Genomic DNA, 13,365 nt, shown 5'->3' on the forward strand with positions numbered 1-13,365 from the left:
TGAACAATATGAAATCTGGGCACCCAAAAGGAATAGGACGGCTGTGATTTTCAGGGAACAAGGGAAATAACCACTGGGGCTAACTGCCTGCAGGGCCAGACAGAACAGGGTCATATTTTTCTTCTTAAAAAAGCGAATAGGAGAAATATCACTGAATTCCTTTTCTCAGCAAGGAACAGCCCTGAGAAAGAGAATGCATTCCCAGGGGGAGTTCTGTAAAATGGCCGCTCTGGGAGTGTCTGTCTTACATGGTTGTAGATAAAAATTACATACTACTGTAAATCTTCAAGCTAATTTTTGAACTTCTTTCAGAAGATACATATTAATAACCCAATAGGTATGCATTATGAGATAAGAATAAAATGGATATAATATAAATATTTACCTTAGAATTTTGCAACCTCATGGCTTCCTACTGGGTCCTGTAAAAAAATCTTATCCTCCTGGGAGGACTGTCAAGTATTGGGGAAACCATGGCCAGGTCTCTAATAGAAATTAGAGATAACTGCCCAAGCCAATGGGGACAGTAAATCAAGCAGATAGGAAGAATACAAAGACATGAAGGCTCAGGACGGATGCACCGAAGCCACAAAATCGTGCTCTACTGGGTAAAATGGTGCCCTTCATACTTCATGAATAAAGAACCTAGGTTCACTTGTCTACCTGAGGAGCTAGGAATCTGGAACAATACTACTTTATGGAAACTGAAGAGCTCTAGTGTCTTAGCAAGCCACCCAGGGTCAGCTGAAAGAGTTGCCACACACTAATTAAATAGCTGGAGACATTCAGGAAATGTTAGCCATGTGCAGGCACCATTTTTTTTTAATCAATAACAAAATATTTTACCGATCTATGGGTACATCTGAATATTTGTTACACGCATAGACTGTGTAATGATCAACTCAGGGTATTTGGGGTATCCAACAACTTGAGTATTTATCAATTCTATGCATTGCTAACACTTCAACCATCTCTTCTAGCTTCTTTGAAATATACATGTTGTTACCTATAGCCACCCTACTCTGCTATCAAATATTGGAGTTTATTTATTCTACCTATGTATATTTTTATACCCATCAATCAAACTCTGTATCTCCCTTCCCACCCACACTTCCTTCCCATCCTCTGGTATCCCATCATTCTATTCTCTATCTCCATGAGATCAATTTTTTAGCTTCTACATATGAGAACATGTGATATTTGTCTTTCTGTGCCTGGCTTATTTTACTTAACATAATGATCTCCGGTTTTAACCATGTTACTCAAAATGATATGATTTCACTTTTATAGCCAAATAGTATTTCATTGTGTTTATATACCACATTTCCTTTCATCCATCCATCCATCCTTGGGCACTTGGTTTGATTCCATCTTTTTGCTATTGTGAATAGTGCTGCAATAAACACATGAGTGCAGGTGTCCTGTTGATATTCTGATTTTTCTTTGGATAAATACCCAGCAGTGGGATTGCTGGTAATATGGTAGTTTCAGTTTTTTGAGAAATCTCCATACCGTTTTCCATAGCTATTGTATTAATTTACATTTCCACCAGTGGTATAGAAGCATTCCCTTTCTCCACATCCTCACCAGCATCTGGTATTGTCTTTTTAACAATAACCATTCTAAATAGGGTTACATCATATCTCGTTTGGGATTTTTTATATTTTTACATGTTTTTAACTTGTAAATTCAGAGGTACAAGTACAGGTTTGATTTGTATTTTTCTGATGATGAGTAATGTTGGTATTTTTTCATATACCTGTTGGGCATTTGTCTGTCATCTTTTGAGAAACGTCTATTCATGTTCTTTGTCCATTTTCTAATGGGATTGTTTATTGTTGTTTGAGATCTTTGCATATTCTGGATATTCATCTCTTATTGGACAAATAATTTGCAAATATTTTCTCCCTTTCAACAGATCATCTCTTTACTTTGTTGTTTCCTTGGCTGTGCAGAAGCTTTTTGGTTTAACGTAGTCCTGTTTGTCTATTTTTGTTATAGTTGCCTGTACTTTTGAGACCTTAGTCATGAAATCTTTACCTAGACCAATGTCTTGAAGTGTTTTCCCTAATTTTTTCCTAGTAGTTTTATGGTTTCAGGCCTTAGTTTAAGTCTTTAATCCATCTCGAGTTGTTTTTGTATATGGGGAGAGACAAGGTCCTGTTTCATTCTTCTGCATATGGATTCTCAATTTTCCCAGCACCATTTATTGAAGGGGCTCTCCTCTCCCCAGGGTATGTTGTTAGCACTTGTACTGAAAATCAGTTATCTGTAAGTCTGTGGATTTATTTCTGGACTATTTTGTTCCATTGGTCTATGTGTCTGTTTTTACAGCAATACATACTGTTAGGATTACCATGGACTTGTAACATATTTTGAAGTCAGGTAATGTTAAACCTCACGAGCCTGCAATGTCAGTTCCATAATCAGTCTCCACAGAATCAGAGATGTGTCCAAGTCCACATACTTACTAAGTGGTAGCCCTGGGGAGAAAATCTGAAGACATTTTTTTTCCTCTCTGTACACTGCTTTGCTGCCCTTGCTCTTTTTATTTCTTTGCTATTACACTTTCCATCATTTGAAGGATATATACATATATATATCATATATACATATCTCAACAGAAGAAAGTGGCCAGAAGTGGAGCCCCAAGGTGGTGTCAAGATTGGAACAGATTAGCATCAACCAGAGATGCCAAGTCATCAAGGAACTGATCGCAAAAGAATCACCATAATTCTTACCCCAAATATCTAAATTTGCAATTCTACATTATGGCTTTTCTATAAAGTTATTCTCACCAAAACTTTTAGTAACTGGATGCTTCACCAAATGAATTTGATCCATATACAGGTAGTGCTCCCTGTCAATATTTTCAGCAGACCAGTTATGAAAATGTACAATTTGCTCATATACACACACTCTGAACAAATGGGGTATATATATTTTTTGTTAGTCTACTGACAATCCTAAACCTGTCCACAATAATATCCTTGAAACGAAATTGCAGCATAGAAGTGCTGTATCAAATAACACTCTGATAACATAAAAACTTAGTGACATTAGAGTTTAAATTTCAAGTTAGGATAAAACATTCAATAAAATTAGGAGTCTTATTGCCACATTAAGCTAAAAATTTTAGTTTTGCTATATTTCTTGGCATGCTTATCAAATATTTTGCCTCTTTTTAAAGTCTTTGTGAATTTAGAGTTTTTAAAACATTAATTAAAATTAACCCAGAAATACGCATGTAATTTCAGTCTTGTGATAGTTCCTAACTATCCACCTTTTCCCAGGCAAATGCTTCAGCCTCCCTCCTTCAAATACTTTATCTTAAATCTTTCATTTATGAATTCCAACAAGAATTATTTAACATATTGAAATAAAAGCTTTTCTTGTCAAAATATACATTCTCTCTGCTCACAACACAAAAGGTCATTTATTAAAGCTGTAATATCCCACCCACTTAGTGAAAATAAATAAGTACAATAAAACAGACTGTAATTCCCCAGTTCATCAACCAAGTAGATTAAAAATTGGGTGGCTCACCTGGTGGTGGCTATAGAAACATGTAAAGTATCTGGAAGCTAAACATAAAGCACAGATTCAGTAAAAAGGAGTCCCTCCCGAGAGGCATATAACCTCTGAGGAGACAGGTGACAGATGTGCCTTTGGACCAAAATAAAATAAAGATCTGGCCAGCCAAGCTGGGAAGAAATTTAAACACAACAAAAGCTCAAGTTAGCACATGTTGGTGCCAAATGCGTTCTGCAACCATAAAGAGTAAAGCATTTTGATGAACTGAGGCAGTTAAGTCCTGGAATTAAAATGAAAACCTTCCAAACATCTACCTTGGACCGCCTACTATGAATGCTACCCACATTTTGCCATAGCAGAGGCTAACTGCGGCAAAAAAAAACGAGATTTTTCTGTTATTGTATTTTTAATGAATAGTAGGAATCAAAATAAAGCCTTGACTCAGCACAAAATACATTTTGAACATCCCTCCAAGAGTGAAGCCAGGTGTCAGGAGAGACTCACGTATCTACAAAAGATGAGGAAAGGGATTGTGAAGAAAGGAAACATGTTTATGAGCAAAAATAAGATAATTTTTGCTTGTTATTAACTCCAGCCAAATCTAAACAAACATTTTTTTTTCCTTCCAGTTATTACTGAGTCATATGGCCACCGGCAGGAACTGTTATCACTTCATTTTCTGCAGAATGTTTCAGAAACTTGAAACCTCCCACACTTTCCCCATGTGAATACTCTGGATTTTTAAACAACCATGAAATGTTTTCTTCCAAAATTGAATACATTTGATGGCCTGGTGGTATAGCTGATCTACCACAAGCTGAGAGAACAAGGGAAAAAAATATAGAAAAGTAACTAGACCAAAGGGCTCAATGATGGAAAAGTTATTATGGGACAGTTATACTAAACGACAATTTAAATAAATTAATTTTTTTTTTACATTAAAGCTGTCTCTACTGTGCTTGTGCCTCTGGTTCTACTGTTCAATAACTTAAAAATGAAGAATATTTGCAAGAGCACAGCTTGAATTCCTGAGAGCAAAATAGTAACAGTTCAGAAGTTTGTTTTAACATTTGCATTACTGACCCCCATTAAAGCATTTTCTCAACTTGTATAGAACCACAGGCAGAAGACGGCAAGTTAAATGCCAAGCATTTTGCCTGCATTCTGACAACATAACAAGAAAAAAAACATATAGAATCTCAAAGTCTAGTATGCGCTACTAGTTTGGTATTTAAAAAAAAAAAAAATCAATCCTTGATTTTTTCTGGGACTGCCTGGCAAGTAAAATGCCTATTTTAAATAAGTGTGGTTTAAACAGTATCTCTCCTAAAAAATTATAGTTGCTTAATATTAATATCATCTTTGAACCAGAGGTAACATGAAGGAAATATCTAATACCAACAGATCCAAACTGACACCCTATAAGTCAACAGAGCAGAACATAGCTTCTCCAAAGTTATAGACTGCAGCCACCCTAGAACCCTTTGATTTTGCTATTATACTATCATCATCAATTTCACCAACCAACAATTTGAAGAAAGTTCTGCCTTTTGCCACTGAACTGGCTAAGGGCTTCGTCTCAAGTGGATTTCCTCTCAAACTAGTCTACTTCTTCCTGTGGTAAGGGCTAGTTCTTAAATTTTCTCAGAGGTGGTCATTTCTGCTTAGCAGATAAAGTGTTGGATTTTGCCTTAAAGGAACTCAAAATGTAAAACACCAGGTTTCATAACTCCAGTCAAGTTAAGTATGTGTGTTTTATAACAGACACTAGCCAGAAATGCAAATTATTTCTACAAAGTTCTAATCCTGTTATCAACCCCTTGAGACATACCCCCTTACCCTTCATCCCTCCCCTGGCTATGGTTCTACATTTTTATTGCATGTTTTAAAAAAGAAAAACACTAGTAAAGCTACCCTAGATTCTGGTTTAGGAGTCCCAAGAGATGACACTGAGGTGTGGACTGGAGCAGTTTTCTAATTAAAAAGTCAGATGGTCTGTTTCTCTAAGGAAAGTTTCAACTCCCAGTGAATGCTTGGCTCATAGCTTCTTGGCCCAAGGCCATTTAGCATCTGCCTCAACAAACCCCTTCGTGAAGTAGAGTCTAGCAAGCAATGGAGATTCAAGTCCTCAAAAACCAAAGAACTTGGAAAGCTAAAGAACCCTTCCAAAGCACAATTTTGAAAGAAAATTAATTTAACAGAAACAGCTATTTGCAAAATTTTAACCAATAGATGAATGAGGAAAAATTGGAAAAATGGAACCATTTTAGCCATTGATGAAAACATCAATCACAGCTCCCTTCTGATACAGGTTTTTTGTTTTAGAAAGACTTATTATATTTCCCCTTTATGAACTCCTCAAACAATTGGAATCAGCAGTTTGAGTTCCCTACTGTCAGCATTTGGTTCTTTTTTTAATCTCTGTTGTAGCAGTTTATATACCTTTGCAAATCTTGAATCACTTCATTATCACAGCTCATGGTTTTAAAATATTTGCTATAATGTAAAACCACACATCTTACCCCACCAAAAAAAAAAAAAAAAATGTATAGTTCACTGATTTTTTCAGCCTGGTAGATTGGTGGGGACCTTATACCAATCATATCCAGACTCTGAAATAATTATTTGAGATTCATCTGGGGCTGTGACACAGTCAGAATCCAGAAATGAGGCTCAGAACAGAGCTGTTAGAAATCACTTTCCTACATTCTTCATTTAGAAATTATCTTCAGTGGTGGCCTTCCTCTAAGTCAAACTGCAAGAAGGTCTAGGAACCTGGGTGTTACAATAGACTCATCAGATGCTTTGTCTAGATTACAATGATAACAGACTAATAAATGTGTGCCAAAAAAAAATAGATGATTGCAGAATGTAAATACTGAAGTTATTTATGTAAAAGCAATTTCTACACTCTATACACAATAAATGTAGACCATTTTTAATTTTTTATTTTGGGGCTTCTTCTGTAAAATCCATTAAGATAGCCCCCAGCTAGATATTTACTTAAACATAAATCAAAACTATCATGAATTACTTAAGATATAAAATAAAGTGAAATTTATATCACCATAAGAGACCACTCTGACCACGAATAAATCTAACCACTGAGAGTCAGCATGTTGCTGATCCCGTTCTGCCCACACGCAGAAAGCTGCTTGGTTTCACAGTAAGCAGACTTGGTAATGGTGTAATTCTGAAGTGCTTCTTGATTGAACACTCTGTAAACAATGTAGTAAAACTGTGAAGTGAATTCTTTATAGTTAGTGATTCATAAATCAGGTTAGACCCACTGAAAACTGACAAAGGAAAAAACATGAAAGGGGAAAGATTTGAATTAGGTTCTAGAAAGCCTCGTGATTGTGTAGAAATCTATATAACTTTCCCCCAAGGCCACAGAACTGCCACCAATTATCTGCCTTCAATTAAACTGCCACCATCTGTAGGAGTTTTAGAGTGGGGATGTTCTGTGCCAGCCTTTGAGGGTCAAGATTTGACAGTAACTTACGAGAATCAACTCAAACCAGAAAACTGAGATAAGCAGAGAATAATCTCAAAGTGTCCAGACAACAGCCCTGGTCTCCCCAAGAACCTCCAAGGGTGGCTAAACTGCCCATGGTTACCCTAAAAGTAGGGTCTCTCTTCCAATTCCAGCCCCAGGACAAATCTGATTTAGAAGCCCTGGGGAAAGGAGAAGGTTGCCGACTTCCTATATTAGGAGAGTAAAATGTATTGGCTGAACACCTAAATATCTTATTTCTGCCTATGTTAACATTTTCAAAACCATTTGCAGTGCTATGATCTAATGTCTAAGCCTCTTGAAATTGTCACAATGATCTCCTAAGAGATAATGACCTGTGTCACAATGATCTCCTAAGAGATACAGTGTTATCACATAGTTTCATTACATAAAATTTCAGTAAGCTCAATTTCTTCTACATCTTAAGTATCTGAAATAAAGACCTAAGTTTGGGATATTTTGATTCTCTTATAGTACTGACTTTGTAGCCGGAAATAGCACTAGAAAGTAAAAATTTTAAACTAAATTTCTTTGTTCATAAAATGAAGTATCTTGAATTTTAGTATAAAATACTAAAATCATGTTTGCTCCTCTTAGGAAAATCCAGAAAACAGAACAGTAAAGCTTTTTTTCTGGTCAACAGGAACTACACATTTGCTTTTTCTAGTTGTTTATGGGTGAAGATACTTTTGGCTAATAACTAATCCTGATTATTGTTGTTGTTAAAAGAAACAGATGCTAAAACATAAAAAAAAGAAGTTTGTTTCAAAGCTAGCTTATCCATGCATTCAAAGGTATAAAATGAACTTAAATTATGGTTGTTGTTTTTATTTGACTATCTTTGTTTCTTTCTGGGCTTCCAACTCCAGTAGTGGACAAATGCACTAATTTTCTCAATATGGAAAATGCCAGCATTAAAGCCAAATAAAGTTGGGTTTAAGATGATTACAGTAGATTTCATCAAAGCAACTTGGCACTCATCAAAATTCAGTCCCAGTTAGCTGATGAGATTTCATCAGGCTGCTTAAGCAGCAGGGAAATAAACAAAAGTGGAGAGACAATGAAAACAATGTGACAACTGTCAAACAAAATGCTGAGCCCAACATTGAACATTTCCTTAAATGCAGTGCTGAAAATACTAATTCCCTCTCCTCCCCACAACATGCACACATGCACACACGCGCGCGTGCTTGCGCACACACACACACAATAAGTGATCGCATATTTTCAAATTTTCAATCTTTATGCGTTCATTGCATAATACTGATTGTGGAATAATGTTACTAAGTACTGAAAGTTACATAAAATATCAACATTTTGAGAACTGTATGGTTAAAAAAAAACTTTTGAAATATGGGTGTTTAAGAGGTCACCACCCTTGCTTGAACTCCTTTTAGCAAGTTCTTAATAAATGTAAGCTATTTTAAAAGGAATGGTTCAAATTAGGCTACTACTGATGTTATAGTTTTGCAACTAAACATGCTCTCATGCCATCCGCCTGGTGGAGAAATTTCACATAGCGGTTCTTGGGATATCCAGGTCTTATGTTTCTGATAAAGTAGAAGCAAACTGGTAACGGCAACATAGAGTACACTGCTTCAAACAGAGCTACAGAAGCAACCCAAATAACTCTTAATTCAAAGCATATTTGATGACTATATTAAGTCAATCTGCGCACTTAGAGTTGACAATTATACCAAATAGAGGAAGATCTGAAATGCAACAGACACTTGACATTTGAGGCCAAAATTACTTTAAATTACTCAAGTTAGCAATACCACTCTTACCATGTAAAAGACAAGACTACTACAAGGAATCTGTGCACAGATGCAAGATACAGGCATGTGGTTTTCTTCCACAGGTTTTGACGTAAGATGAAAAGAAGAGAGGGAGAGGGGGATGGGAGCCTACACAATACACATCTTACCTGGATTAATATTCAATTGCTTTTACCATTTCATTTATTTAGAGGTTCATTTCCTTTAGAGTTTTCAAGAAAGAGGTGGAAGCACTTAGTATTTTGCAAAATAGACTCTTTAAATAAGCCAAAGTCTTTTGCATATTTTCTAAGTTTATGGTGATAATCAGACTTATAATTCAAGTCTCTGGTTTATTATCTTGGAATAGACATTCTAATAACTAAATTAAGATTGCATCAATGACTAATAGGATTGTATTACCAAAAAGTGAGCAGAAAATCTGTGAAAATGTTCTCCTAGGACTAAGGAAAGATAATAACTGCTGAATAAAATGTTATAGGGCAATTCAAGATTTAAAAATTTTATTGAGGTATATATCATGTGCTTATCCACTTTATACTATATTTAAGTATATATAATTTGTATATCCAAATGAAAGATTGTAAGCCACTTAAAAAGGTAACTTTTTATTGGTCTATCATAGAATCTTGCAGAATCCACCGCAAATAGGAGACATGTTATTGAATCCAGTCCATGCCAAGTTTCATACTGCTCTTTTGAGAGGAAACACTGCAAAAATAATAGCCCAATCACCACAGTGGTTCTATACCATAACACAAAAAATCTTAATTGCATTACATCTGAGCAATTCTCAGGGATTATTATGGGTTGAAAGACAAAGAAGCCGTATGGGAGAAAGTGCTCTAGGTTTAACATCAAAGCAAGAATTAAGCTTTGCTTCATCATCTACCATCATCATGGGGAATTCACTCTCTCACCTCTCAGCACTTTAGTTTCCAGTCTACAAAGGAAGGGATGCAAATGAGTGCATCTTGAAGTTCTGTTTTTATAGGAAGACATGCTCTTTTTACTCATGCATACAGAATTCCTGAAATGCCAAAGAGAGGAAAAAAACAGAACTACCTTATTCAACCAAGGATGAGAGTCCAGATACCTACTTGCCAGGTCTCTCTCCAAACCCTGAGAAAAATCCATGCACAATGATATCTTGTACAGAATCTAGTTTTATCACTTCTGAATCTAGGCCTAGAGTTTCCTTCTCTTCTACAAGCCCCATGCTGTCTGTAAGACTGAATTACTAATTATATAATGGTTTAAGGAATTAAATTTCCAAAGGAAAAATATCCTTGTCAATGAATCATCACAAATGGGCAATAACTTTTTCTTCCCTGTGTGAATTCTGCAAACCTCAAATTCTTCTGGAATGGCCAATCTATGAGATTCAATTTGGTAACCAACTCTTACAGATTTTGATTTATCTCCTGAGTTCATTCTTTTTCCTTATTTCTATTATTTGCCCCAATTTTTATTCTTTTGCTACCTAACACATGCATTGTTTCAACAGGCTCTCCATATTTAAGTAAATGTTAGGCTGTATACATCCCATATTTTCACATTTTTGCGCAGTTTATCTTTTTCCTTCACCCTCCTTTTCATTTATTCAGTTGTCCCATACTCCAGGTCTATATTCTGGAGTCTCACCTCCTCAGCCACCATTAGCCTGCCCTGTTCATCCTGCAACCCTCATTCTTTCAATATTTGAGGCTTCCTCTGTTCCAGGCCCTATGCTAATCAGGAGACTCAGTGCCTGTTCCTACCATTTTTAAAATTTAATGTTTCAATTTTACCGCCTATATTACACTGTAGATGAAGTGAAACGAGTTCACCTTTGTATATGTTGACACACCTGTTCGCTGAAATGCAAATTAACATTTGCTCCCTCTGCCCAACAAAAGTTATAGCAACATTCTAGGTAAAGAGAATTAACAGTCTTTGAGTAGAGATGATAAAAATGAAGATGTGTGGAGCATTGAGATGTAAGACTGGGTGGGTAGTTATTTAAAGAACTCACACTTTCTGATCCTTCACCTTGTGCTAGGCAAAGTATGAATGATGTCCTTTAATCCTCATAACAGCCCTGTGAAGCAAGCATCTGTTATCCCTGTAACATAGATGCTGACACTGAAGTTTAGAGAGATTAAGTAAACTTCTCTAGTTCATACATTTTTAGGTGGTTGGGCAAAGCTTCGTCTCCTAATCTGTCTGAATGTGAGGAAAAGATTCAAAGATAGGACTGCGAATCTGCGTAACTGGAAGACTAGTGATGCCTTTGTAAAGGGGGGCTGTCCAGGAGAAACGAGGCTTTGCAAAGACAGTTACACTTTAGCTATGCTTGGTTGCGCACGCTGGCAGGACACCTAGGGAAAAGTGCTCACGAAGGGACAAATCTGTGGGACTGGGACACAGAGGAAGGTGCATGTCTGAATGATAGTTGAAGCCACAAGGTAGGCCAAATTTAAAGGAGAGTGAAGAGGCAAAAACAGACCAGCTATAACAAAGATGAAAAATATTGTATAATGAACAATAGGACTACAACAAAATGTAGCAGAATAGTAACAAGTCACCTGTTTGCATGCATGTCCCTTTACTGCTCTCAGGAATCTTGTTGAGATTACATGTCATACATGACTAAGCTTTGGGAAATAAAGTGACTTGTCATTCAACCCATAAGTGGTCAAGACCAGCCATACACCAAATTTAAAACCCCATTTAAATTTCTCAATTCTGTTTTTTCCAACATACAAACACATCCACCATCACTGAAGGTGAAAAATAAAAGCTAGACGATTATTTGTCAAAGATGTCCAAGTGTGTCCTATAGGTGAGCCTGGAGAGTAGGCAGCAGGAAGAGTTGTAAGCAGAACAGGTCAAGGGATTAGAATTCAGAGGAATGAACACAAAATACATTGCTTCCCACTTCGCGCCACAAACTTCAAATTGATTAGCTACATGGTTTTCTCCTGAACACAGCATTTAACTCAGAATCCTTTTCAACTTAATGTTCCAGGACACTGCTTTTGCTAGTCAGCGACATGCTAGATAAAACCATGTTAGATTATACAATTCAAATTGAACTTTGTAGGAACATTTTCATCCTTGACCTGAATAATATTTGATTTGTGTGCTTTAAATTTTCAGAGTACTCCAAGCTGGCTGGTATGGGAAACCCATTAGAAGGTTAACATGGCAAGCTAGAAAATAGAAAATACTACATCCAAGGACCTTGGTAAATGGCAGATGAAAGTAGTAGTTAGAAACAAATATAGTTCATTTAGGGTGAAAGCAAATTGTGCCTAGGTTTCAAAAAAAGAAAAAGAAAAAACTGCACAAATACGAACTAGGGAATTGCTTGGCTTAGAAAGTTGGCAAAAAGAGATACAGGGGTTACAATGGACCGCAAGCCAAGGCAAAAATCCTCCGCTCTTTAGAAAAGCAAACAACAGAAAAACGCATAAACATCAGAACCCGTAAGTATTCTCTGCTAATTCTCTCATCAGACTCAGACTCTGTTTAATGCTCTGCTGTAAATCAGGGATGTACAGTTGATTCTCTTCCTAACACTTTACCAACACCATTTCAGTCACTTCCGTCTTCAGTCAGCTTTCTACTGAAACACCTTCACACTCAAATGTCTCATGGCTCTCCACAGTGTACAAGGTAAAATTTCAAACTCCTTGTCTTCTCCATGGACACACTTCAGTCAGGCTGCAACTTATATTTTTTGCTGTGAGCTTCTGTGACTGCCATTCACAAATTCTGCATTTCAGCCAGGTTCATTTGCTCACCCTCCCTTGGGTGCATGAGGCACATTTTTGGTGTATCTTTCCTCACAGTGTTCTCTGTCTAAAATGATCCCCCTTTTTAAACATGGTTTCTACCCACTCCTCCTAATATAAGTTTTCCTCTTCAGGGACTATTCCTATTCCCTGACAATGGCAGCTAAAAACTCCCTTTTTGTTCTAGAGTATCAGAGTCTGTAACAATGTCATACTTACCTGACTCTCAAGAATTTAAAAATTAAGCTTTGCCTTTTAGTTTTAATGTGCATTTTCTTATTCCACAACCTGGCTATAAACTCTCTTGTTTGTATCAATCCTTCTTCCCAATTCTCGCATTTCTTTAGAACAGAGGAAGTAACGGATGCTTAGTCAATTGATTCGATGGACCTACAGACATGGCAATAGAAAAATCACAGATTGCTTAAAATCCCAACTCCAACACTGGATTATCTTGGGGAAGTAGGTTGGAAGAGAAATTGGAAGGCATCCTGTAACGTATTTTTTTAAAAGTCAATGCAACTCGGTAAACAGTTACTCAAAATCTACTTGGTTCTCTCATAACAAATAGCTTTGACACAGATTAAGATGATCAAAGACCAGCCTTGGAAAGGAAACAAAAAAAAAATTGCAAAAGTTTATCTAAAAATACAAATACAGGCCTTGAGATAATCACCAGAAACAACTCTGCACCTAAATATGCAACTCCTGACCTTATTTAAGAATATCTTAAGGCCGGGGCGGGCAGATCACGAGG

At 36.5% G+C, this 13,365-nt stretch overlaps 1 protein-coding gene across 5 annotated transcripts in view; it reads right to left on the reverse strand.

The window, feature by feature from the left end:
• RSPO2 (R-spondin 2) overlaps positions 1 to 13,365 on the reverse strand; it is a 169,428-nt gene that overhangs the window by 36,820 nt on the left and 119,243 nt on the right. The window contains exon 6 of one of the 5 annotated variants that reach the window (XM_017962225.3): positions 1,946 to 12,998. The exons of the other annotated variants lie outside the window; for them this stretch is intronic. Coding sequence (XP_017817714.1) covers positions 12,952 to 12,998 — 47 coding nt within the window. The 3' untranslated portion in view covers positions 1,946 to 12,951. Of the gene's footprint in view, positions 1 to 1,945; positions 12,999 to 13,365 lie in introns of those variants that run through there. 5 annotated transcript variants of the gene reach the window in all.

This window comes from Papio anubis, chromosome 8 (genome assembly GCF_008728515.1).
Source record: "Papio anubis isolate 15944 chromosome 8, Panubis1.0, whole genome shotgun sequence".
NCBI lineage: Eukaryota > Metazoa > Chordata > Mammalia > Primates > Cercopithecidae > Papio > Papio anubis.